The sequence below is a fragment of the Dermacentor albipictus genome, chromosome 7 (genome assembly GCF_038994185.2).
Source record: "Dermacentor albipictus isolate Rhodes 1998 colony chromosome 7, USDA_Dalb.pri_finalv2, whole genome shotgun sequence".
NCBI lineage: Eukaryota > Metazoa > Arthropoda > Arachnida > Ixodida > Ixodidae > Dermacentor > Dermacentor albipictus.
The window spans coordinates 136,974,595-137,001,569 of NC_091827.1; the positions used below are offsets into that span (position 1 = coordinate 136,974,595).

Consider the following 26,975-nt stretch of genomic DNA (forward strand, 5'->3'; position numbering starts at 1 on the left):
TGGCTTTTAAGTCCTCTTCCGGTGGTGTCCGTTGTAGTCCCCAATCGCCGTTGCCAGATGTGCGCGAAAGTCCGGTCTGGATTCGGCGCCGTGATTGCCAAGGCAAGCCGAGGTGGTGTCGCGTCATCGGTGCGCAGTCTGCACGTGCCGGGAAGTGCTGAGCAAACGGCCCAAGTGACGGTCACCTGCAATAGCAGTAGCTGAGTACGCTGCATACTCGATGCGGTGCCGTTACTTCGATTGTGCACTTCGATTACTTCAATTGTGCACTTCGCATTTCCGTCATTCCACGCCATATCATCCACAGACCAATGGTCTCCTTGAAAGGACAAACAGAATGCTGACCAACGTGCTTGCCATGTACATCTCCTCCAATCATAGGAACCGGGACGACCTGCTGCCTTTCATCACTTATGCATACAACACAGCAAAACACGAAACTGCGAACTATAGCCCATTTTATCTCCTGTATGCAAAGTCACTGCAAAGCACTCTTACCCTTTGTTTTGCACCATGACAATTTTGTATCGAAGACTGCATCTTGTCGAATAGCTCGTCTTCGTACTCTGGCCTCTCAAAGTCGTTCAAAAGAGTGATATGATGACCTTCACGTACAAGCATCATTAGAAAAATGTGACTTGGTCCTTCTTTGGACACCGCAACTCAAGCATGGATTGTGCGTGCTAAAAACTCTTGTCGCAATATTCAAGCCCATTTGGAGTTGTGGACCGCCTGAGCGAACTCACTTACATCATAGCTCGCTTCCTCTGCAATGATTGGTGATCTAGCAGAACTCAGCTGACTCATATTGCTTGCCTGAAGTCTTTCTACCCTGCTTGTCCATCCTGACTCGCCCCACAGGCTTCGTCTGTTTGCGGGGAAATGTAACGGATACAAAAGGCACGTACAAAAGAAATAAGGGTAGAAAAGGAGAACCAAAGTTTTCAGAGGCCGTACTGCGCTATGATCACGCTACAATCATCGTCCATTTCCTGTAAATGAAACCATTTCTTCACAACTTTTCGTAACAGTATCGTCTTTGTGTTGTTTGAACAGCTCAAAAAGCCTGTTTGTCTTGTCATCTATGTTTCTGTCATATGATCCACGTTACTTTGGAAGTTCATTAGTTGTTGGCCTACCATGTTCACGATTCTGGTCTCCAGGTCCGCAAGTTGCATTCTTCGCTACTGTGGTCTTGAGAATTGGTGGTGAAGGGTGTACACGGTGTTTCTAGTGTTTTGGCCGCCTATGCTCTTTGGCTTGTTTGTGTTCTAGCGTGTCTATGTTGTCTGGTAGCTTTTTAACAGTGTCAGTAAGACTTTTGACCATTTCGGTCAGTTTCTTATTCTCGTCAATGAGCTACTTTTCTCTATCAGAGGTGATTTGTGGTCTTTTGCTTGGAGCGGAGATGCAACACTCGCCCAGCTCACTTGCTGGCTTCTTGACCTCTCATGTTGTCTGTCCGGCACCGAGACTTGCTCCCATCTTGTCCCCGGGCGCCACTCCTGCATCTCTGCCTGGTGCCTGGGCTCGAGTCCCTGAATTTAGACCTTGATGCTGCCATTGGTGCGCCTTGTGCAGAGACACTTCCTGGTCTGGAGTTGTCCCTAGGCGCATTATTGACAATATTGCTTGAGTCAGTTTCCGCGCTCAGGACTTTCTTTGGTTTCGGGTTTGGTAGTGTTCTTGTCATCCTCGCTTCCCTTAGTCTTTTGGGGCAGTCCCTGAAACCGGCTAGGTGCTCACTCTTGCAAGTGCTGCACATGGGCTTGCACTGATGATCTGGTAAAGGTTCTTTTGCCCCGTACATGTCACAGACTCTCAAATCTGGGTGGGGGCAAACGTCAGTATGGTGTCTGGATTCCTTGCACTTGTTGCAGGATTGTACTGTGCTTCTGAAGGGGTAGCAGAGTCATTCCCCTCCTCTGTGGTACACTCTGCTTGGTATGTACGGGTCGTCGAAGAAGATGACTACGGAGGAGCTATTGCCTAACATTCTGGCTCTGACAGTGTCTACATCAATGGACTGGATATATAATTCGTCTAGGAGTACTTCCGGCTCGGTCGTGTACAACTTTAGAAAAAAGGGGAGGCCCCGCCCAGATGACCGAAGCGCGACAGCCTCCGCAGCTAAAATAGTCCCACCCAAAAACACTGCTTCGAAAATGCATAATTCTTGGTATAAATAAAGACTGTGACAATCCGCCCGGGTTCATGAACAAGGGAGGGTTCGAGGCACCCTCCGTTAGACGGACGCTCCGTAGCGTGGTGGTGATGAACGATGACTGACCGCCAAGCAGCTGTGCTCGTCGGTGTTTATTGCTGTGCAGAGACCAATGTTTCCTACCGAGCCTGGCAGGAAAACAAAGATTATGCCCGAGGGGACAGCACATGCTTGTCACAACCCCTTACCCCCAGTTTGTTTGTCGACAACAAAAAAACTTTACAAGTTCAATGTACGAGGCTCTGCCTCCGTTATAGCCGGGTTGATGGTGCCTGCTACCCAGGCGAGTAATGGACTGGTGGCCTCCGCCATGGAGTACTCCGCCTGGGCATCCATGTTAATGGGCCGGGTGTGGTAACGTCGGGTGCTGCCTGATACAGCCTCTCTCCATCCGGAGGGTCTGCAGTGGTCGGCCTTGTGAGTGGTGATGGGCTCGACAACGGCCCAACGGGCGCCGCACCATTGGGAATGCTTGCAGCCTCCGAGGTGGGCGGTGCTCCGCTGGAAGCGACTGGTATTGCCGCTAGTCCTTCTTTAGGCTGTAATTCTGAAGTGGCAGTCGAGCCTACTGGCCAGGTCCCTAGGCAAGGCCTGTCATAGTCGGCGTGTCTGTGCCACATGGCCCCGCCCATGCGCACGAGCAGCGATGAGGCAGTGGCAGGAGACACCACCTGACCGGCGGACCAGGGTGGGCCAGGACGGAAGTTCCTGGCGAAAACTGGAGCTCCCGACTCTGGCAAAGGCTGGGGATGGCACCCTTGGTCAGCAGCCAGCTTCTGCTTCAGCTGCTTCAAGAGCACTGTGGATCGGAGGTGCGGATGCAAGACGTCCAAGGGTGTCTTGACCATCCAACCCAGCAGGAGCTCACAGGGGGCATGGCCAGTGACATCGTGGAGTGTGGTCAGGTACTGAAGCAGTATCTGGGCAATCTGCGTTTGGAAGTCGCCAGTCTGGCTGCTCTTGAGCTTGTCCTTGATGGTTTGCACCACTCACTCCCCTGCACCATTTGAAGCAGGGTGGTACGGCGGATCCGGATCAGGGTGGGAGGGCGAATCCGGATCATGAGACGGAAATAATCAGATGAATAAGAATGGGCTGGGGTGCATTTGGCACGCATTCTCAGATCATGAACAGCAGGTTGCCATTTTCCCTCAAGAAAAAAGTGTATAATAGCTGTGTCTTACCAGTACTCACCTACGGGGCAGAAACCTGGAGGCTTACGAAAAGGGTTCTACTTACATTGAGGACGACACAACGAGCTATGTAAAGAAGAATGATGGGTGTAACGTTAAGGGATAAGAAAAGAGCAGATTGGGTGAGGGAACAAATGCGAGTTAATGATGTCTTTGTTGAAATCACGAAAAAGAAATGGGCACGGGCAGCACATCTAATGAGGAGGGAAGATAACCGATGGTCATTAAGAGTTACAGACTGGATTCCAAGGGAAGGAAAGCGTAGCAGGGGGCGGCAGAAAGTTAGGTTGGGGGATGAGATTAAGAAGTTTGCAGGGACGACATGGCCACAATTAGTACATGACCGGGGTTGTTGGAGAAGTATGGGAGAGGCCTTTGCCCAACAGTAGGCGTAACCTGGCTGATGATTATGATGATGATGGTACGGCAGAACCATCATCCGGCGGATTACATTCTTCGTCAGCCAGGCCAGGTACTCTTTGTTGGCGAAAGCACGACCATCGTCGGACACGAACGTCCGGCAACCCCTGGGCGGCGAAGACCTGTCGTAGCGCTGCAATGGTCGCACCTGCTGATGGAGTAGCGACAGGTAGAACCTCCACCCATTCGAAAAGACGTCCACTACCACCAGAAAGTAATGGCCCTTCCTTGAAGGGTCCCCCTAAATCCACATGTAGGTGGGACCACGGTCTCTGTGGGAACGGCCAGGGGGTGATTTCCACATGATGTGAGGCCCGCTGATGCTCCTAGCAGATTTGGCAATGCTGCACTATGTGAGTGATGTCCTTGTCCAGGCCACCAAACATATGGCCTGGCCACCATCTTAGTCTTTTCCACACCTGGATGACTCGCTTGCAGCAACTGCAGGACCCTGGACCGGAGACTTTGTGGGATCACCACCCTGGAACCCCACAGTAGGCAGCCCTGCTGCAAGCTCAGCTCGGCGTCCTTGTGGCTATAGGCCTGCTGAACCAATTTCTCTCCATGGGACACCGCCATGACCACCTGAGACAGGACTGGGTCCCTTGTGGTCGCTTGCGATACTGCAGATCTGGAGGGCACCCCTGGGTACGCGTGTTCCAGCATGAACACTTCAGCAGGTTTTGGAACAGCATCATGCACTTCTGGAAGGGGCAGGTGGCTCAGGGCATCTGCAGGTCCCAGGTCCTTTCCCGAACGGTAAACCAGCTGGTAACTGTAAGTTGCCAGCCTCAAGGCCCAGCGTACCACTCGAGGTGATGCCTGCACAGGAACTGCCTTGTCAGGCCCCAGCAGCCCCAATAGCATCTTATGCTCCGTGACTGCCTCGAACTTCCGGCCCCACAGATACTGGTGTCAGCGTTCGACACCAAACATGAGGGCCAAGCCTTCCTTGTCCATCTGGTTGTAGCGTTGCTCTGCAGCATGAAGCCAACGAGACGCAAACGACACAGGGCGTTCCTGGCCATCCTTGTCCTGGTGCGCCAGGACGGCTCCCACGCCATACGGCAACGCATCTATGGCCAGGACGACAGGCTTGGCAGGATCGAAGTGTACCAGCGCTGGAGCCTTGGTGATTAGCTCCTTGCTGTGCTTGAAGGCCCGGTCCTGCTCCTTCTTCCAGACCCATTGCTGACCATCTTGAAGCAGAAGATGGAGCGGCTGCAGATGCTCCGACAGGTTCGCCAGGAAATTCCTGTAGAAATTGATGAGGACGAGGTAGCTCTGAAGCTCCTTCTTATTCTTGGGCTTAGGCACCTTGTGTACTGCATCAAGTTTGAGGGGAGCCGGGGCTAGGCCAGTCTGGGAAATGACATGTCCCAAGTACTCAACACTGGGGGCCAGGAAAAGGCACTTTACCAGCTTGAGCTTGAGACCGGCGTCTTGCAGTCGTGCCAGGACATTGTGCAGGTTTTGCAGGTGGTCCCCGTCATCGCTGCCAGTTACCAGGATGTCATCCAAGTACACCACCACATGTCTCATGCTCCTGAAGAGGTTGTCCATTTCCCTCTGAAATATGGCTAGGGCTCAGGCCATGCCAAACGGTAAACATATGTACTGAAAGAGCCCCAGTGTTGTCTATATTGTGACATACTTCCGGGAGGCATCCTGGTTCACCAGCTGCTACTAAGCATCTCTGAGGTCGAGCTTGGTGAACTTGTGTCCACCGGACAACGCTGCCCAGAGATCCTAAATCCGGGGCAGCGGGTACTTCTCGACGGTAGTGACGGGGTTGATGGTAACCTTGAAATCCCCACAGATCCTGACACTGCCATCTCGCTTGAGGACTGGTAGTATTGGAACGGCACATTCAGACATCTTGACGGGTACCAGGATGCCCTCTCGCTGTAATCATTGCAGTTCCTGGGTGACCCCGTCCTTCAGGGCGAACGCTGTGGGCGAGGCTTGAAAAAACGTGGCCGCGCTCGCTCACGTACATAGACACCAGCCGTCGTGCCGGTGAATATGCCCACCCCTGGCTGGAACAGGGACTTGAACTTGATCAGGAAACTGGGGACGTCTTTCACTACATGCAGGCTGGCTGCTTTGTCTGCTTTTGCTGAAAGCCAAGTCTCCGTCAGACCAACAATATCAGCAGAGCAGGAATCAATAGCGGAAGACAATTCCACGCGTTTATTCAGAATACTCCGTATATTGGAAAGAAAAATAGAGGCGTCTTTTGCGCAGGATCTGGGTGAGCATAGCTATGATGCACTGGAAGTGCCAGCACGTGCGGTTACAGTGCCAGCACTATCATGCGTATCTACTGATCACGCTGAAGCGATTTTGCGTACGCTGTCACTTACTGAGCAGTAAACATATGTCTTTTTTTATCCATGATCAGTTTATTCATGCGAAGAGAGTGCTTTTTCCTGGCTACCTTTGCAAATTCTGTTCTCTGCTACCTTTACAAATTCTCCTTGAGTTTCGCGTAGCTCTGCAATAATCTTCGCTAGCTTATACACCAGTCCCCTTGAGCTTATATTTCTGCGCCCAGACTGCATCCCTGACTTTAGACAACGAAAACTTGGTGATAATTGATTGAGTCTTTTTATCTTTGTAGGATCCTAACCTGTGTGCTCGAGAAACTTCCTAGTCGAAGATTGGTATTTTAAGGTGACGAGACAAAACATCTTGAACAAGGCTTTCTGACTGAGCGGATTTCTCAGTCAGGCAGTCCGATATTCCAAAAAACAATAGGTTATCTCGTCTCGACCTGTCTTCAACATCATCCAGTCAAGAATTGAGTGCCTGGCCTCCCATTCTGACAGCTTCGGTGATTAGACGTGGTGCATCATTAAGAGCTGCAGAACCGTCGAATGATTCAACGAAGGATTGAACCGCACATAATCTTACTGTTAGGTTAGCGACAGTCTTTAATAAGGCCTCCTGCTTTCTCTTTAGGTTGTCGAGAGCTTCTTTGAGTTCAACGTGACGACAGTCAACGTTTTCAGAAAGTTTAGTGATAGCATCAAATATTTCTTTGTTGGTAGGACCAGGGTTTAGTACAACGTCACCGCAACACATTAAGAGCTTCGTAACAAATACGCATTCGCACAAGCACTGAAAGAGCACACTTGGGCATGGTAGGAGCAGCAGGCAGACGTTGCTAGTCCGCTTACAATAGAGAGAGGGGGGTTTACTAACCTGCATGAAAAGCAAGATCGGGTTTTTGAGTGACTGCATGGCTGCCGCTCCACCATGCCCACTCCATGACTTGACTTCTTTAGGCTTGTAGCACAGCTCAGAAAGGGCAAAAAAGGAAGGAGGTAGGGGTAATGAAAGGGAACGGAAACAGAGTGAGCGCTCTGTTTTCCATTCCCTTTCATTACCCCTACCTCCTTTCTTTTTTAATGCTCTTTCTGAGCTGCACTACAAGCCTAAAGATGACTTCTTGGTACTATGGCAGACGAACACCCAGTGCATGAATCCAGTTTCGGCCCAGCAGCGTCGGCGACGACCCCTTGGTTAAGTAAAGGGAAAGGATTGCCTCCCTGTCGCTAAAGCAAACGCTGACCTGTGCCTGACCCTGGACCTGGGAGAGCTGCCCGGAGTAGCTGCGCAGCATCTTGCCTGAAGCCTCGATGGACACGCTGGGGAAGGTACGCTTGAACTGTTTCCTGGCCATGACAGACACACTGGCCCCTGTGTACAGCTCCATGGAAATGGGGTGCGAGCAAATTTCGACGGCCAGCATGTACAGCAGCACAGACAACGGTACAAAGCCTGTGTGCCACATGTCGAAAATCGGCGGCTCCTCAGCCACGATGTGGAGCCTTGGCGCGGAAGAACTTGTGCCTGCTGCCGCACGCCCCCACCGCGTACCCTTGTGACGGCTACCCTGCCCGCGAGCTTGTGCGGCACCTGGGCTTGAACCAGGCTGCTGCTGCTGTTTGCTGTTCGTCCTCCCCCTTCGACATACCCGTGCCAGGTGCCAAGTTTTCCCGCACATGAAGCAGTGTGCTTGAGAGAACTAGCAATGTGAAGGGCAGTGGGCACCACCACAGCGACTGCAGGTACTGCCCTTTGTCGCCAACTCGTTGACCGCCGCTTCCGCCGACGGTGAGCCAGTCGCACAGGCAATCTCGCCGGCATCCTTGGCAGTAGCTTCCATTGCCAGCGCTGCCTTCTTGGTGTCATCCAGCGAGGGGTCAGGAAGCTCCAGTAGTCCCGCCTGCATGGCGGGGTTGTTGATGCCGCAGACGAAACGATCCCAGAGCAGCGAGTCCAGCTGGTCCCCGAGAATGCAGGCGAACTGTCTGAGGTCTCTCCTTCCTGGCGGCTCTGGTTGTTGACGCGGAAACACTCCATTAGTGTAGGCGGTGCTGGGTTGAAATGCGAGTGCAGTATGGCGAGCAGGTCGCCCAGCATCTTAACATGTGGCATGGCTGCTTTGAAAAGGTCGAACAGGAGACTGAAGACGTGGGTCGTCCCGCAGCTGGCCAGGAAAATGTCTTGCTATTTGGCCTCGGGTGTGTCGTTTGCCGGGAAGAACACATGGACTTGTTCCTCGTAAATTGGCCAGGCGGACCCACCTCCCTCGAACGGCTCGAGCCTTTCATACAGCAGCATGGCGACACATATTTGAGGGGGCTTCACATATTTGTTACAAAGACTTTTCTATTTTGATGTCTGATTTGTTAGAGCTCTCATGATTGGAATGCTACAGCACATGCCGGATAGCGAGAGAAAAATAACCCCGTGTCTTCTACAATGCGGTGTGTCTGCTTTTTAACTTTGTTGCAAGGGACAAAAGTAGAAGGAGCAGCTCTGCATTGCTTTTGCGCTAGTTTACATGTGCGCAGCACATTTACTTCTCGTTTTCTGAGCATAAAATGAATCAATTGCTATTTAACAAGTACCTAAAGAAAAAAATGCATTTATCAAAACCATTAGAGTCCTGGGGCGAGAAGGACAACCGTAGCAGGAAAGATACAAAAATGCTTCATTCATCGTTTTAAATAGCGTAAGATCTATATTTTTTGGTTTTGTGTTTTCACAAACGTATATTCAAGAATGTGATTTTTTTTTGTTCCTTTTCACATTTATGTGTCTTTTTTTTGCAAGCCTGCAGTTTTGCCAGTTCATGTAGCGCAGCATCAACATTGCTCATTGCAATCTTTCTTCACCGGATCACGGCCCAGAATAAATGCACACAGCACAAATGGTGCTTAGAACGACAGAAAGCTGAGCTAGTTGGTAAGGATTCATTATGGAAAAAAGAGGTGAGGTGTGCAGACAGGTCACAAGAGTAGAGAAGTGGACAACATGAATGCCGACTATCAACTGAAGGGAGCACTGAGGCAAAAAAAGAAAGAAGACACAAAACTCATCTGTGCAAGCTCACAAATGGTAACACCACATGTCAGTCGGGTACACGTGCCAGTTTACGTGAGAGATTACTGTTAAGGCACCTAATCTCTTCCTTGGGTAAAGTAATCGAAGGCTGACTCACGCACACTTCCACCATTATAGATATGCCATGCGTCTACCATAAGACGCGTATCTTCATTCCTAAGCCTGTACAATATCCTGCATTCATCTAACTCAGGCGTCCCGGTACAATCTTGGCAATGTAGGGAAAGATTAGAAGGTGATCCATCGGTTAACGACCTTTTATGTTCCATTAGCCACCGATTGATACACCATCCCATTTGCCCTACGTAGGACTGGCCACAGCTAAGGGGAATTTTGTAAACCATACCCATACAGTCAGTAAAACTTTTGTTCTTATTGTGCTTCACTGGACAAATATCTGCACCCGCCGTGGTTGCTCAGTGGCTATGGTGTTGGGCTGCTGAGCACGAGGTCGCGGGATCGAATCCCGGCCACGGCGGCCGCATTTCGATGGGGGCGAAATGCGAAAACACCCGTGTGCTTAGATTTAGGTGCACGTTAAAGAACCCCAGGTGGTCAAAATTTCCGGAGTCCTCCACTACGGCGTGCCTCATAATCAGAAAGTGGTTTTGGCACGTAAAACCCCAAATATTATTATTATTATTATTATTACAAATATCTGTTCGTTTTTTGCCTTTTACCTGCTCCTTTTTCCTCTGTACGGCAGCGCATATCTTACCCAGCTTATTGGGAGCAGTGAAAGCAACATTAACATCATATCTACTTGCAACTTCTCTAAGCCTTTGTGACACTGAATGAATATACGGTATAGCCACTACTCTTTTTTTTTGCTATTACTGCTTTCTGTAATCACGTTCGTCCCTCTCGAAACCAACTTCTTTAGGTGCTCAGCCACAGTGGACACTGCTACACTAGGATAGCATGCTTCTGATAGGTGCCGGACCTGCGCAATAAAGCTGGTGCTCATTTTGTGCATGCAGGATCTGTATCTACAATGGTTAAAGTGCATGCGTGAGTCAGCGTTCGATCACTTTACATAAAGAAGACATTAATTGCCTTAACAGTTATCTCTCACATAGACCAGCACGTGTACCCGACTGACATGTGGTGTTACCATTCCTGAGCTTGTGCAGATGAGTTTTGTGTCTTTCTTTTTTTGCCTCAGTTCTCCCTTCAGTTGATAGTCGGCGTTCGTGTTGTCCACTTCTCTACTCTTGTGTCCTGTCTGCACACCTCATCTCTTTTTTGCATAATGCACAAATGGTGCCTTCTAAGCTCGCATGAATATTTCCAACATGATAGTTCATGACAAACAGGTTGATTATTCACTCTGACAAGAGGCAGACGTACACGACTGACGAGATTCAGCCCAGTTTGAAGCACGGGCAGCCATCTTATCCATTAGCGGGGTCACAGGCCGTCCGGCTCGCGACATCAGTCTAGAGTGCGCATTCGTTAGTGGAGGCTTGTATGCATCCACCTTGAAATAGTAAACACTCCTTTTTTTCTAAAGTTGTACCCAACTATAATTGGTAATAAACGTCACCCAAGGTTCAGTCCATTTCAGTCTCAGTCTCTTTGTACGAGAGTCGTTCAAGTCAATCCTGGACTTTTTAAAAACAAATAGAAGAACAAATTTCAGTGTGTAAAGTAGATTTATTTTTCCACATAACCTTCAGGTACAGTTATACACTTACCCAGCGTTTAACAAACGCCTGAAATGCTTCGGCATAGAAAGATTTACTATTACGATGGAACCATTGTAGGACACCATTCTTCACTTCATCATCAGTGTTCAAATGTTTTCCTTCAAGGAATTCCATCAGGCACCCAAACAGGTGGAAATCACTTGGTGCTAAGTCAGGACTATGGGGGGGTGTGTGGTAATATCTGCCAGCCAAGTTCCTGGATTGTTTGGAATGTCCGTTGAGCGATATGTGGTCATGCATTGTCTTGCAAAAAGACCACACCCTTTGTGATCAAACCCGGACGCTTCTTCCGTTAACTCTTGGGCACATCACGCTTAACAAGGCAGTAGTACTCACTGTTAATAGTGACACCATGTGGTAAAAAATTAATGTGAATGATTCCCTGTTTATCCCAGAATACAGTTCCCATCACTTTACCAGTAGATGCAGCTGTTCAAAATTTCTTAGAAAGTGGTGATTCCATATGCTTCCACTGCATCTATGCTCTTTTGGATTCTGAGGTGAAATGGTGAACCCATCTTTTGTCACATGTTGCGATGCGATTCAGAAAATCCTGGCCTTCCCTTTCATAGCGTTCCTTCAGTTCTCTGCAGACTTTAACTCTTCTCTATCTGTCAAAAGCAGACAGCTGCTTTGGAACCCAGCGTGCACTCATTTTTCGGAACAAATGAGCATGATTTATTGTGTTCACTGTTCCTAATGACAGATTGCACTTCCTTGCAATTTCGCAACAGGTTATGCGATGATTGTCCACGATCAGCTGCTCCACGCGCTGAATGTTCTCAGGAATGACTATTGTGAGCTGTGATCCACCACGATCGCGATCGTCAGTAATAGAGATACGGCGATCTTTGAAATGCTTACACCGTTCAAATGTCTTGCTGTGACTGAGTGCCACATGTCCATACTGAGCCTGAAGTCTTCTGTAAATTTCAGCAGGTTTTACGCCCTCATTCACTAAAAACTTCATCACAACACGCTGTTCTACATAAACGTTCACACTAACAGTCTACCCAGAAGCGCAAGAAATGAGTTCCGTCTACCAGTAACAGGAGACAGGGGCCAGTTTCTATTGCATGCAATACCTCCAGCCAAGGTCCATTTAAACCGGGAATGAAAAAAAGTCCCGGATTGAGTTGAACCACCCTCGTATTATTACAGCTAGTGTTGTGTTCCGCTGGGACAGTGAGCACTGCAGTCAGCAGGCCATCTACCGAGAAGATTTTCGGAGCAGCGGCCCACACTCACATGCCAGCTACATCAAAAAATGGCAGTGACAAACCACTTACCATGCCTATAGCCACCATTAATCAGCAGCACCGACCATTTTACATATAGATATGTTCAACCAAGCTGTTGAAAGAATCAGCTGTGGGAAGGCCACCATGCACAGCAACAAAACAATATTTGTACCTGGCACAACTTGTCCTGAGAAGGACGGCAGGGGCCATTTTTCTTAACTGCAGCAGATCACCTGTCACAGCATCGCAACCTGGTCAGATCGGAGCATGCTGCGAAAACTAAGAGCAGAGTTTTTTCCGTTTTTCGAAACATGACCCAGTGGCACTGCCTGGTGGGAGAATCTGAACTAGACACAAATGGTGACAGTGATATTGTTATGGGGTTAAAAGTAGTCAGAAGTATATTTACAGGATATTTACAGTAATTCTAGCAGCTGACATTAGACAGCGCACGTAGTCAAGAGCGTCGTCGTCTTCTGAACAAGCTTCCGTTTCTTCATCAGCGTGTTACATGACCCCCAGCGGCTCAAGCACCCATAGAGTTTCATACAATAACTACTAAACGGAACTCTGGCACTGCAGTCGTACCACCATGGAATGATGGGAAATACATGGATTTGTCTGATCTTCGTGCTTGTGGACTCGGTTGTCCTTGTGGCTTTGTATAGTATGCTATATAAATCTTACTGTCGTAAATTTCAGTGGAATCTGTACTCTTCGAAGGGCAGAAGATGCCGCGAACTTTGACAATTGCAATCAATTGCCATGATTGAGCTTATCCAGGTAGCGAAATCGAAACGCGCCAAGCATCTCAAGGCACTGGCGTGCCCACAATAAACTTATAAGGCCGTTTAATTCACTTGTCGATGCATGCATTCATGGCTTAATGGTTTCAAGATCAGGCTTCTGTTCTAGAGTTCCTTTGTTCGAATCCTGCCATCTGACAATTTTAATTATGTTTTTTAATTATCTATTACGCAGTACATTGTTAAAAATGACTAGTTTACAAAGTCACTAAGCCATTTGAAGCCAAAAGGACGAAGTTTAGTCATACCCATGTACTTGTCATAATTCCCATGCTGGTACAACTGTTCTCATTGCAGCTTCCGTAGACACTAGCGCCAGAGTTCTCTAGTAATTATTGTATGAAACTCTATGGAAGCGTCGGCTCGGTGCTGGTTAGGAAGCGGGTGAGTCATACGACTTAAGACGCGCAACATGGACCATGTCGGAGCAATGCTGAGCCACGGTTGGCTCAAGAGGGGCAATTTCATACGTCACATTAGTTACTTGACGCGAGACACGGTAAGAGCCAGAGTAGCGTGAAAGTAACTTCTCTGAGAGGCCAACGCATCGCGATGGTGACCAAAGGAGAAGCAGGACGCCCAGTGTGTAATGGACGTCACAATGGCGGGCATCGTATAAGCGCCGCTGATTGTTTTGCGGCTCCACAAGTCAACGTCGGGCAATATTGCACGCTTCTTGCGCTTTGAGTATGGCTTCACAAGCACACTCAGATGTGAAATTCAGACTAGCAGGCAGAACAGTGTTGAAAAGTAGCGTAGGGTCATGGCCAAACAAGAGGAAGAATGTAGAGAAGCCTGTGGTGTCATGGCGAGACGAATTATAGGCAAAAGTAACAAGCAATGTCCCAGTCACGATGGTCAGCGGAGACATACATGGACAGCATGTCAGTAAGGCTTCGGTTAAAACGCTTGGTTAGACCATTCGTTTGTGGATAATAAGCAGTAGCAAGTTTGTACTTAGTCGTGCGCGAGTGTAGAATGTCATTGACAACTTTAGAAGGAAAGTAGTGGCCTCAGTTGGTGAGGAGCTGTCAAGGGGTACCATGGTGAAGGATGACATTTTCTAGGAAGAAGTCAGCGACATCGGTTGCACAGCTTGTCAGAAGAGCCTGTGTGATTGCATATCGAGTGGCATGGTCTATTGCTACAGCAATCCACTTGTTTCCCAAAGCAGACATAGGAAAAGGGCCTAAAAGATCAACACCTACACAGAAGAATGGTTCGGATGGTACGTCAAGTGGTTGAAGGTGGCCAGCAGGGAGTGTGGTCGGCTTTTTGCGTCATTGACAAAGGTCAAGTAAAACTCTTGCTTGGGCTAGTTGGTTCATGCTTGAATTAGTAAAGGCAAGGCACAGAAGACCAGGACTCAAGAAGAAGAACGCAAATGACAGGACCAGTGCCACTCGCAACTAAGTTTATTTCCGCAACAAGCCTGCCTTATGGAGGGTAATCAAGCCAAGTCACACACGAAACTTTAGAAGTAAAAAACAGCAATCTATTGACCACTCGGGAATCATATCTGGCACAAAATATCCAATGAGCAAACACGATTTCATGTAGGTTTTTCCATCTGTCTTTTATTTAACTAGTTTTTATTTTGTTGACGATTTTCTAGTGGCTCGTAAGCTTTTGTTGCATGTTTTCTTTTTTTTTTGACGCAGGCATTGTTTTTTAGATCTTTATCGTTCAACTGTTCTGTCCATTTCATTGTTTGTCACGTGGTTACTTTTTCGCGCGGTCACATGTTTTATCAATGTTTTAGGTGGGTGACTATTAGAGATTTTAGTTTTGACACAGACGCTGCACTTAGACGCCTTTATTCATGTTTTTTCTGTGTTATTTGTTGGTCATTATTCCTGTAGTCGTGCGGGTTTGATCACTGACTGGGCCTTAGGTGTTTGAAGTTTGTTATGTTGTGGATAGTTTTATTTATTTTTATTTGCAATGCTGCTAGTCTCAGTGAGACCAAAGCAGGGGGGCACAGTTTTACAGGAAGAAACAAACAGGTCATTATACATGGTACAGTAAAAGAAAGAAAGGAATGAGAAAAGGCTTCCTTAACTACTGTAGAAATCACCAATGACAATGTGAAGTACAATACTTTTGGTTGGTACAACAATATTGCCATAACAGTATAACACTATAGTTGGTATAACAATATACTATTACTAGAATTTATATAAAAATTAGGGATAAATGACCCACGTAAGATTGCAGAAGCTATAAAGCTAACATAATCGCGCAGAAGCGGCCAGTTTGAAGGTTGAAATGCAGACGTTACACGCCCAGAAGTAAGTATTACAGTTTAATATAAGTGGATGCGTTGAGTAGCGTCTTCTCTGTTGAATGTGTCTAGTAGGTTGATAAATGATGAAAGTGACGGCGAGGAAACTATGTCTGAGTGGAGGAGATTCCATTTTTTGATCGCACGTGGGAGAAGTGAAAACTTGAATGTGTCATTGCGAACACTGTACTGGTTTAGTGTAAATGGATGATTTTTTTTCGTGATAGACGTGATGTAGAGAAAGTAATGTACTTAGCTCGGTCTATCTTATAACTGCCATGCATTAGTTGGTAGATGAACAGATAGTGTAATAAGACCTGCATTAGCTAAGAGGTTTGTTAGGGAGTCATAGGGCCTGTATTTGTTAAAAATGAACCTCACAGCTTTTCTTTGCACCTTTTCTAGTTTTGATATGTTAGTTGATGTGTGCGGGAACCAGACGATGTTAGCGTATTCTAAGATAGGGCGAACAAAAGTTGTGTAGGCTAGTAGTCTGGTGTGCTTTATCGCAAAGCGTAAACATCGTCTAAGAAAAAAAAAGCTTGCATAATGCGACTGAGGTAGTATTATCAATATGTAAGTTCCATGAAAGGTCAGAAGAGAATGTGAAACCTAGGTATTTGTGGTTATTTACTTTATTCAGGCAAGTGCCACCGAGGCTGAAGTAATTTCCGTAGGCTTCTTTTTTGTTGTAAAGGACATGCTTACAGATTTACTGGTGTTAATTGACATTTGCCATTCTTTACACCAATTGGACACCAAATCGATTGCTCTGTTTAATAATAAGTGGTCTGCATAACTGACAATTTCTTTATAAGTAATACAATCATCCGCGAAGAGCTTAATGTCACATTCAATGTTAGCAGCAATGTCATTGATAAAGTGACAATGTCACATTATTTCACTAACAGAAACCTGCCTCCCAATGCACGTGTCTGATTTTGAAATCTTTCACGACACTCATCTTTACTCTATGTATCATTCCGATAGGACGGCAAGACGTGGCGGCTGTGTTCTGCGTGCCATTTCAAAAGATATTCTACATGCATTCAAATCTGCAGCGAGTTGGAGCTAGTTTTCGCTCTGGTAGTCATCGATCATCTAAAAATAATCATTGGTGTATGCTACCGCCCTCCATCCTATTCTTCCACATTTACTAACGAACTCCATGATGCTTTAAACTTGGTTCGCATATGCTATCCTACATCACCACTCTTTATAGTCGGAGGCTTTAACTTTCCAAGTATCTTGTGGACTGCTCAACCACCTTATTCGTCGCCGCTATTGTCCCAAGCTAAAGAATTCTTAGATCTATGTACATTTTTTTCGCTAACGCAGTTGGTAATGCAAGCCACTAGGACTGTAACAAGTACTGCAAATACTCTAGATTTAATCCTAACCACAAATCCAGAGCTATAGTCGGATACAACTTTAGAAAAAATGGAGCGTTTACTCCTCCGAAGCGGATGCACATGAACATCCACCAATGGGCGCGCACTCTGGACCGACGTCATGCGCCGGACGGCCGGTGACCCCGCCGTCGGAAAAGATGGCCGGCCGGGCCTCGAACTGGGCCAAGTCGCGTCAGCTGTGCGCGTCAACGCCTCGTCACAGTGAATTCCCAAACTGTTTGTGATTGTCTATCATGCCAGAAATATTACTGCGAGCTTACGATGCGGCATTTATGCCGCGTGCGTTATTCCAAGCCGTGATCCGGCGAAAAAACATTGCAGCAAGCATCGCTGACGCTGCACTACGCTTTGCCTGAAAACAGTATCCCACGGCGACCGCTGCAAACACAGATCCTGCCTGTTTGTTCCATGTCTGTTTTATTTCGCTCCCGTGTGAAGTTACGACGAGAAAAGTTTGCCAAAGTATGGTGCCTACTGTCAGCGGTGGGTGGGTTCGTGTACTGTGTCGCTGCGTTTCTCGTTGGACGAGATGAAGTGATGGAGCAAAACCATTCTCAGGTGAAATGAGAAAAGCGTGCGCACATGAAACAAACCTACGAGCGTCTCAACAGAAAATATTTGCAAAAGAAGCCTCCAACGCAAAGATCTGTCGCCGTCAACTTAGCATGAACGATCGTTTTCAGCACTGAGATGGCCGAGCGCGGTGCTCGTGCGTTGTGTGGCACCGTCAATTGATTGCTTTCCACCAGTGCTCACCGCGTGCACAAGCTGTAGAATGCGTGCTGTGGCACAGTCACGCATAAGTTGTGTTGCCAGCGCTCGATATGGTCTCCCACAACATAGCTTCGCGCTGCTTTTCCATTCTTGTGATATGTTGCAATTAAAAATTCCCAAGACAGTGTTTAGAGAACGGTTAAAAAAAAAAAAACATACAGGAAGGTAGGCACAGCAGCTTGTGAACCTGCTCCTATAATACCTCTACCCAGGTCTGTTTGTAAATGTGTGTATGTTTTCTTGCGTTTGTCATTTTTTTTATTTCCCACATTTCTTTATATTTGAGTTTTTCTAGCTTTCGCGTTTGTGGGCCTGATTCCATGCATGTCTGCGCATAATCTTATTTCTGTCCTTTTATTTTATATTACCATTTGTTTTTGCTAGTTTTCTTTCGGCAAAGTCTTTACACGTTTTCATTAACGAATCTCATTGAAAGCACTAACTCCTGTACACTGAAGGGCTGGACTCTTCCATCTCATTAAAACCTTTCTCACTGGTCTACCTTGTCTTATCAATCTGCCTACTCGCTGTGTTTTCTGTCCTTGCTTCTTGTATTGTGGCTTCAATGTGATTAACCAACTTGCTCAAAACAAATTTTGATCGCCTATGAAAACAGAAAGGTTTAGAGATACATTTTCTTAAAAGCGTCATGTGGGTTGCACAGCAACTTTGCCTCTTACCTCTGTTCATGTTTATGCATCAGTACATGTGGCAGCTCGTCAGAAGTGCACATGAAAGGCTGCATATTGCAAAGCAACACCTTTCTATGCTGTTGCATTTTTCATGCATTCAGACTTAGTAAACAGACGGTTTCGCTGCCCAACACGTATGATGATAAAAGTTTTCAACACGAATAACATTGTGCAGTGGGAAGTCATTTCCTGTCTGACACTTTCATCGTTGCAAGACTTAGTAAACAGACGGTTTCGCTGCCCAACACGTATGATGATAAAAGTTTTCAACACGAATAACATTGTGCAGTGGGAAGTCATTTCCTGTCTGACATTTTCATCGTTGCAATGACATTTTTCAGTCAATGGAGCCCAGCGAAGCAGTGCACTGAGAGCTTTTGCAACTTTCACCATTTATTACTTCACAAATGTCATTGTCTGAACCTGGCTGTCCATCACTATGCCGATGGCTTGTGAATTAAATAATTGCCTCAATAAAACACATTCAACTTCACTCAGCATTTTTTACTACAAACAATGCTAGCAGAGCTATTCAGGGTGAATAATTGTGCTTACATTGGTGTTACTTGCCCGGTCAGATAAACAAATACAACAATGGCTGTGGCATGACTGTGATTTGATGTGCAGACTGCGAACGATGCCTTTCAAGCGTGCCCTCGACTAATGCTATTAATAGTTACCTGAATGAGTATTTTGGGCCTAACTAAGCTAATGATGTTTGATAATTGTTCTTATTCGCAAAACTTGCCTGGGCCAGGTAACCAAAATAAGCAATGCCACCATATGAATGTGTTTTTGCATGCAAGCTGCCAACAGTGGCTGTCATTCTCGCGTTGATTGCTGCTGTTGCACCAGCAGTGGTGACAGCTTGACTGCGCTTTGATGTGCAGGCTGCTAATGGTGCCTTTCAAGCGTGCCCTCGACTACTGCTATTAATAGCTACCCAAATTAGTTTTCTGGGCCTAACTAAGCTAACGATGTTTGATCATTGTTCTTATTCACAAAACTTGCCTGGGCCAGGTAACCAAAATGAATTGCGACCACATGAATGTGCTTTTGCATGCAAACTGCTAAAAGTGGCGCTCAATTTCGCATTGACTACTGCTGCTTCACCTACAATGGCTACAACATGGCTGCGCTATGAAGTGCAGATACTAAAGGTGCCTTTCAAGCGTGCCCCGACGACTGTTATTTCATCACAGGGCCCGTCATGCTCATAGGTGGCTGCCCAATAGAGTATTTTGGGCCTTCTGACATTGGCATTATTCATCTCAACGGGCTGAAAAAAACATTAGGGGCAGCACAACTGCACGCAAAGCACAATATGCTTTGGCGTGGAGGCTGCTAAGAGTGGCTGTCACTTTCACGTTGACTACTGCTTTCTCGTGGGAAGGTGGACAGTGGCTGCCCGAATGAGCATTTTGGGCCCCACATTGTTATTCAGAGTTAATAACTGTATTTTCATTCAGATTTTCCAGCATTTCAGCACGTTTCCATGCCAAATCTTATATTGAGCATGATCTGTGCAGGACGATGCTTTTTCAGAATTGGGCTTCGATTAAAAAAAATATGTCACCAAATGAACTGCTTATTTATTTGAGAGATCACAGGAGAATGCTTGGCTGCTGCGAACCCACCGGAATAATTTTGGTAGCCCTAATAAGGGCTGTTCTTTTGTTAGTAAGAAGCTGTTATGCTTAATCGAGTGGCTCAATGCCGGACAGCTCGCAGTCGGAGTCGCTTTCTTCACTGTCTTCTTCACCCACTAGAATGATGATGGGTTGGATACGGTCACTTCCAGACGTATCAAGCCTGAACTTTACCTCCAGGTCCATCACATGGTGAATGTTCTTCCTTCAGTCTTCTACCGTCACATGCTTGATTTTTTTCTCTCAAGACGTCTTCGACTGTGGACAGCTTGAAGTCTCCGTTGCCCACAGCGATGCCATTTTTCACCTTTGCCCACACGAGCTCGATAGGATTAAATTCGCAGTGGTACGGTGGCAGCCTGAGTACAATGCATCCAGCCCCTTCCGCTGCATTGTCTACGATGTAGCTCAGAAAGCGTGGCCAACTCAAGCAGCTGCTTTCTAATTATCCTTTCGCTGTAGGCGATGGTTTTGCTTTTGAGCCACTCCTGTATTTTTTCCTTCTTCCAAGCTGTCATCGGCAATTTCTCTTCTCTCCGGGAATGGTAAGGTGCATTGTCCAAAACAATGATGCTACCAGCAGGCAACTTCTGCAGAACGTCATTAAACCATCCCTTGAAGCGACTGCCGTCCATTTCATTGTGGTAGTTGCCTGTTTTTTGGCCATGGAATCTATCTAAGCAGCCGTCGATGAAGCCATCCTCAGTGCCGATATGCGTCACAATCAGGCGCTGGCCTTTTCCAGAAGGTTGTTTCAGACCCCTCGACAGGCCATGTGCTCGAGCGTACAGGTGCCCGCGCTTCTGCACCACGATGTGTGTCCACATGATCGACCCTGTGTGTCCCGCCGTCACCTATGTCTCGTCCAGGAAAAATATCTTTCGGCCTTCTGCCTGTAGCACTCCACGTCAAGAAGGTAGCGATTCCACCATTCCGCGATGTCATCCCGGTCGATAAGCAGCGAATTGTGGCTCCTCTTCTCATGCTTGAATCAGATCTCGACAAGCAGGCGACGCACAGTTCACCGCTTCAGTGATGGGAGATCCATTTTTGCGTGTGCCGAGGTAATGTGTGGCCGGCAGGAGGTCTGGACCCCACTTCACGCAGAGTCAGAGATGAGGAGAGCTTTCTTGGCGAAGAATTCTTGTTTACATGTTGTGGTTTACAGTGTTTACATTACGAGCAATAAAAACAGCGCTAAACGACGGGACGAGTGCGTCACAGCGCCGTTGTCTGTGTCCCTTCACTCGTCCCGTCGTTTAGCGCTGTTTTTATTGCTCGTAATCATGAACCAACCAGCCCAAATGCGTACTCTTTTGCAGTGTTTACATGTTGTGGTCGTTATCAGGATAGAGACCAACAGAGCAGCTGCAAGCTGCTTAAATAACACCCCTCAGTCCCCAGATTCCCCAGACAGACCCTAAGGATGAAACAAGGTCGAGAGAAAGAGTCCGGGCTGCCTCCGTGGTCCTAACGCCGCTCTCGGTGGCCGGTGCTTCCTCGAACCGCGCTTCGACGTCGGGCCGATCTGGCGGTCAGTCAGAATGGTGCGCCGGGGAAGTTTTATAGCCCGCATAGGACAAAGGGAACCAACTGCAAGGCACGGAGTCGAAATACAGCCCTCCTTTGGAAACCGTGCCAAACACAGCGGGTGTCGTTCGTGGTGCGGGCGCTGCCGGACAAAGGAAGGGGGGAGCTGCATTGCTGCCGGTACGGGGAGGGGCCGAATAGCACTCCGTGATCCGGTGGCCGCTTCAGTCGTGGACGCCGCGCAGCCGCAAGGAAACCCGAGCCGTGCATGTAGTCGTGTGCCCGAAGCAGGCACCATGCGGGGATGAATGCTGCCTCCACGGTAGACACACCATAGCACTGGTCTTCCGTCAGGCAAATCCCAGGGTACAAACATAACACCATATACGCTTTGAGAACTCGTTAGTGATCTTCACGACCGTCGGTATCTCGTTGTGGCGAAAGAAATCGTGCACACGACCTCGGTGCGCACAACGTGTAATACTTCGTGCTGCATCTTCTTTTCTCCGCATTTCGTGGGCGCTTTTGCAACGGCGTTGACAGTTTGCCACCCGAAATACGCGAAGCTTTGACCTCCCTCCTCACCTTGAACACTGTGCTTTCGCTCACACCGAGCATCTTGAGCTTGTAATGGTTATGATAAATGCATTGTTTTATATAAGTACTTGTTCAATATCAACTGATTCATTAGAAGCTCGGAACAGGAGTAGTATATTTGCCGTGTACATGTAAACAAGCAGAAAAGCCATGCAGAGGTGCTTTTTCTACTTTCGTCACTTGCAATGAAGCTAAAGAGCAGACGACGGGCAGCATTGTGGAAGGCACGGGGTTATTTTTCTGTCGCGATCTGGCATGTGCTGTAGCACATGAGAGCTCTACTAAACCAGTCATCAAAATACAAGAGTCTTTATTTATACCGAGAATTGCCGGATTCAGAAGCACGATTTTTTTGAGAGGGATTTCTTTAGTCGCGGAGGCAATCGGACGTCGCGCCTCGGCAAGCCTCCCCTTTTTTCTCAAGTTGTATCCGACTATAGCTACAGATCTCACATATCATATGAGTGATCATCTTCTGCTCAATTTCGTCATTAATACGCCACATCCTAAAACGAATAAGATAAAGAAAACCATCCTAGATTACACACGGACTAACTTTGACGCTAATAATAATGAACTATCTACATTTCTTGATCATTTTCTTTTTAATTTCGATACCCGCTCTGTCGAAGAAAATTGGCTACTGTTCAAAACGAAGGTATACCAACTATCACACAAATATATTCCTAAGCGCGTCGTCACCGCTAACCCCCAAACACCCTGGTACAATTCATGTATCAGGCGACTACCTAATAAAAAGAAACGTCTGTTCCGTCTTGCCAAACTTTCACCTTCTATTGAGCGATGGTCGACATACAAGACTGCTTCCGACACATACGTAAGAACCCTGAAACTTGCAAAAAACAATTTCTTGTGTTCTACTTTACCATCTATTTTGAAAACAAATGTTAAAAAGTTCTGGCGCATTATACACCCTGCACACGACCCCTTAATTACATTGCAAGATACCTCCGGCAACATAATTCCAAATAACCTTTGTGCTACCATACTGAATAGAACATTCACTGAAAGCTTTTCCTCAAGCACGACAGTTGATCTTCCAGATATGCCACATCACAGATTTTCCATTATGTCACCAATAAGTATTGATGCTCCTGGCATTGCTAAATTAATCGAGTCTTTGAAGGACGATTCATCTCAGGGGTGTGGTGAAATTAGTTGTAAATTCCTAAAAAGTACCTGCGCTTATAGTTCAATTATACTAACAAAACTGTTCCAGCAGTCGCTCGATTCATCAAGCCTCCCTAACGACTGGAAAATTGGGAATGTGGTCCCACTTCACAAATCCGGTAATAAGCACTTGCCTCAAAATTATCATCCCATATCACTCACTAGCACATGCTGCAAATTACTAGAACATATCATTTTTAAGCACATCGCCTTCTTTCTTGATAACTGTTTTTTTTTCTTCTGTGCAACATGGTTTCCGTCAAACATACTCCTGCGAAACGCAGTTACTCTCATTCACTGATAAATTGCATTGCATTCTTGACCAGTCATCTTGCGCCGATTGCATCTTTTTAGATTTCGCGAAAGCTTTTGACTAAGTATGCCATCAATTGTCGCTTTATAAATTAAGTCATCTTAATCTTGATCCACATGTCTTTAGATGGATTCAATCTTTCCTTCTCAACTGCTGTCAGTTTGTTTTCACTAATGGCACAACCTCACTGCTTACTAACGTACTATCTGGTGTACCACAAGGATCCGTCCTCGGACCCCTTCTATTCTTAATTTATATTAATGACCTTCCATCCACCCTATCTTCTGCCAGCCACCTTTTTGCTGACGACTGTGTGATTTTCCGTGAAATACGTAACCTCAACGTCATTAATACTCTCCAGACCGATCTTAATTTGGTCTCTAACTGGTGTAAAACTTGGAAAATGGAATTAAATATTAACAAATCTAAGTTCATGCGTGTTTCTCGCTGCTCTAACACTCACCCTTCTTCTTATTGTCTTAATGGCATTCCTCTTGATTCCATCGCATCACATAAATATTTAGGCATACATATATCACGAAACCTAACATGGAATGCCCATACTGAATACGTTACCAATAACGCTAATCGCATGTTAGGGTATTTACGTCGCAACTTCTCTGCTGCTCCTTCGTCCTTAAAACTTCTACTTTATAAATCACTAATACGATCTAAACTTGAATACGCGTCATCTATATGGGACCCTGGGCATGAAAAGCTTATATATTCTCTTGAACTTATACAAAATAACTCCGTTCGCTTCATTTTTTCTAATTACAACTGCACTGCAAGTATCACAGCCATGAAAAGTAACCTTTCTCTCCCATCTTTAAAATCTCGTCGGAAAATCAGTCGCCTCACTCTATTCCACAAAGTATATCATCACGTCACGCTACATGACAATCTTATTTCACCACCGGACTACATTTCCCATCGCACTGATCATCGGCACAAGGTTGGCATCCAAAAGTGCAAAACTAAAGCTTGTTTTCAGTCATACCTTCCCCAGACATCTGTCGAATGGAACCGCCTCTTTTATTAGATTTAGTTCGTGTTCGTGTTCGTGAAAGATGGCGTGGCACATTTGCCTGCACACCGCAAGGCCTGCTTGTGCAAACCACGGTTTTCTGAGATTAGGATTCTTGGCAGGAGTAGATTTCAAACAGCATGTGAGCTGATGCAAGCCTACTATATAAAAAGAAAGGTACAAATTGCATTAGTTATACATCTATCATGCTCTATAAATAGGAAACTAGATTGTTTGACCGCTGGGTTACGTAGATTTGTGAACAGCCAGCGCATGCGTGTATGTATATATATTCTTGGGTCACAGCCCAAAATAAATCAGTTGGAAGTGCCGCCCGTGTTGTCTTTATGTGTCTTTCTTTCGTGAGTGTTCAATAGCAGCAAAAAACATGTCTTTTAGCAAGCACCAACTAGGCCAACAAGCAGTTCTGTTGCAGCATGTAGGTTAAATCCCTCTCAATAGTGTGTATAATGTGCCAAAAAGCCGGCCACATTCAGTTAGAATTTTGTAGCACATATTGCACATATGTCCTCACTTTGTCAAGAACCAGTCTTCTGTTATCCCTATTTCCTTGCTCTCGACATTGCCTATTTTTCCGCCCTAATGGTGTTGCTTTCTTACATGAGGGTGAATGAAATTACTGTATGAGATGGATGGTAGTGTGGGCAGTGTTTGTTTCTTGCTGTTTGCACAAGGAAATGTGTGTCTAGTGTTGCCAGGTGTGCCTGATGGGCACATTTCTATAGTGTTACTGTAGTACGTCACTAGTCGTCCGATCTCGGCTTTCGTTTATATATGCGCACTACAATCTCACCATGATTCTTCCTCAGTGTGTATGATTGCAATTGGAATGAAATTGTTTTTTCTTGCTTCTAATGTGTCTCAGCATGGCACTGCATCTGTGCTTAAGCCACCTTAGCCCGTTAGACAGTTTCCTATCCAGCGTTGGCAGACAACTGCTGTCGGAGGAAGCTATCCTCGGCCCATGGCCTGACACTGCATTTTCAATGCGTGCAACAAAAGTATTGTTGAAGTTCCTGCAGGACACCAAGCTCGACGAGCGGCTCTAGCGAGGCAACTGTCTCATGTACATAAGCACTCAGCACTTCTCTTATCATCATCATCCATCCCAATACTTTCACTCCCCTTCCCTCTTACCCAGTGCAGAGTAGCAGACTAGAGCGCACTAGCTCAGGTCGACCTCTCTGTCTTTCCTATCAATAAATTATATTCATTCATTCTACCTTAGCCATCTCTTTGTCCGTTTTAACCTCGTACTATTTTTCAGGGTCGCCCAGGTCTGCCACGCGTGGAGGATGGTTACCTCGATACCTTACTTGGTGAGTCTACATATGCCTGATCTTGGTATTTGGTAAGCATGACAGTCATTGCATGCATGTTGCTGGGATTTTACGATGACTATTGGTAAGTGCAGTTGCAAGGTGGAGCAAGAGAAAACACCGACACACGGGACAAGCGCTACTCGCAACTAATCTTTATTGTGAACATTTTGCCTACTTACGGTATACAGTTATAAGTTATACAGGGTGATAATTTTTAAGTTTTATGGAATTTTAAAAAATCACCCGTTACAGATAGCATAATTATTTTCTTTGAGTTGGTTTATTCGAAGAGACAAATGATACTAGCAGGAGAAATCGAAACACATATTCAACCCATTAACAAAAATCATTAATTAACTTAATAGCTAAATACTTTACAGCACATATTGCAACTTAACAATTGTAGCTGTAGTTCACGGCCTTTGTATGGCGGTAACCAGAGTGTGGCCGTGGGAGATTCAAGTGAGACCACCAGAGCTGGTTGAACTCATACAAAAACTCTTTATTGAACTGCGTGCAAACCTCCATCGCATAAATGGGGGTGCCACTAACTACCACATTGTAGAGTGGTGGCCTCCACATGTCCCCCCCCCTTTCATTTGGTCCGGCCGAACAACACCATCACGATCGCCGACCGGTCCCAGTGACTGTCCCGAGTCACTCGCTGTTTCAATCACACTGGGAGGGTCTTGAGAAGTTGGAGGAGCAACTTGCAGCTCAGCTGATTCTGAGGAAGCCCGCGATGGTGCTGGTAATGAAGGGGACAAGGTGGCACCTGTTGCTCTGCTAGACACTCCCTTGCCCTGTTTCTACAGTGGAGCTCCTAGGCCTCTGTGCCAAGCTTAGTACAGTTCATTTTACATTTTCCCGCCACACTCAGACTTGCTAGCCTGCTGGAAGTTGCATTTGATGTCTGGTTTGATGGTGCTTGTTGTTTCTTGCTTCCTTTTGTAGGACGCGTCTCCCAACACTTCTGTCTCCGTCAGTGGCCAGTTTGAATGCTGCAACTCTTCCCTCCTGGGGAATTTGTTCCTCACCCGACGACTCATCAAAAGCTGAGCCGTGCTAAAACCATTGATGCCGGGGGTGTCCCTGTAGCTTAGAGGAGCCAGGTGGTTGTCTCTCACCTTGTCGGAAGAGGTTTTTGAAGCT

General features: G+C 46.6%; 1 protein-coding gene across 7 annotated transcripts in view; it reads left to right on the forward strand.

The window, feature by feature from the left end:
* LOC135897804 (uncharacterized) overlaps positions 1-26,975 on the forward strand; it is a 419,017-nt gene that overhangs the window by 246,517 nt on the left and 145,525 nt on the right. For all 7 annotated transcript variants that reach the window (XM_065426504.2, XM_065426507.2, XM_065426509.2 and 4 more), the window contains one exon: positions 25,769-25,820. In XM_065426504.2, coding sequence (XP_065282576.2) covers positions 25,769-25,820 — 52 coding nt within the window. The remainder of the gene's footprint in view (positions 1-25,768; positions 25,821-26,975) is intronic.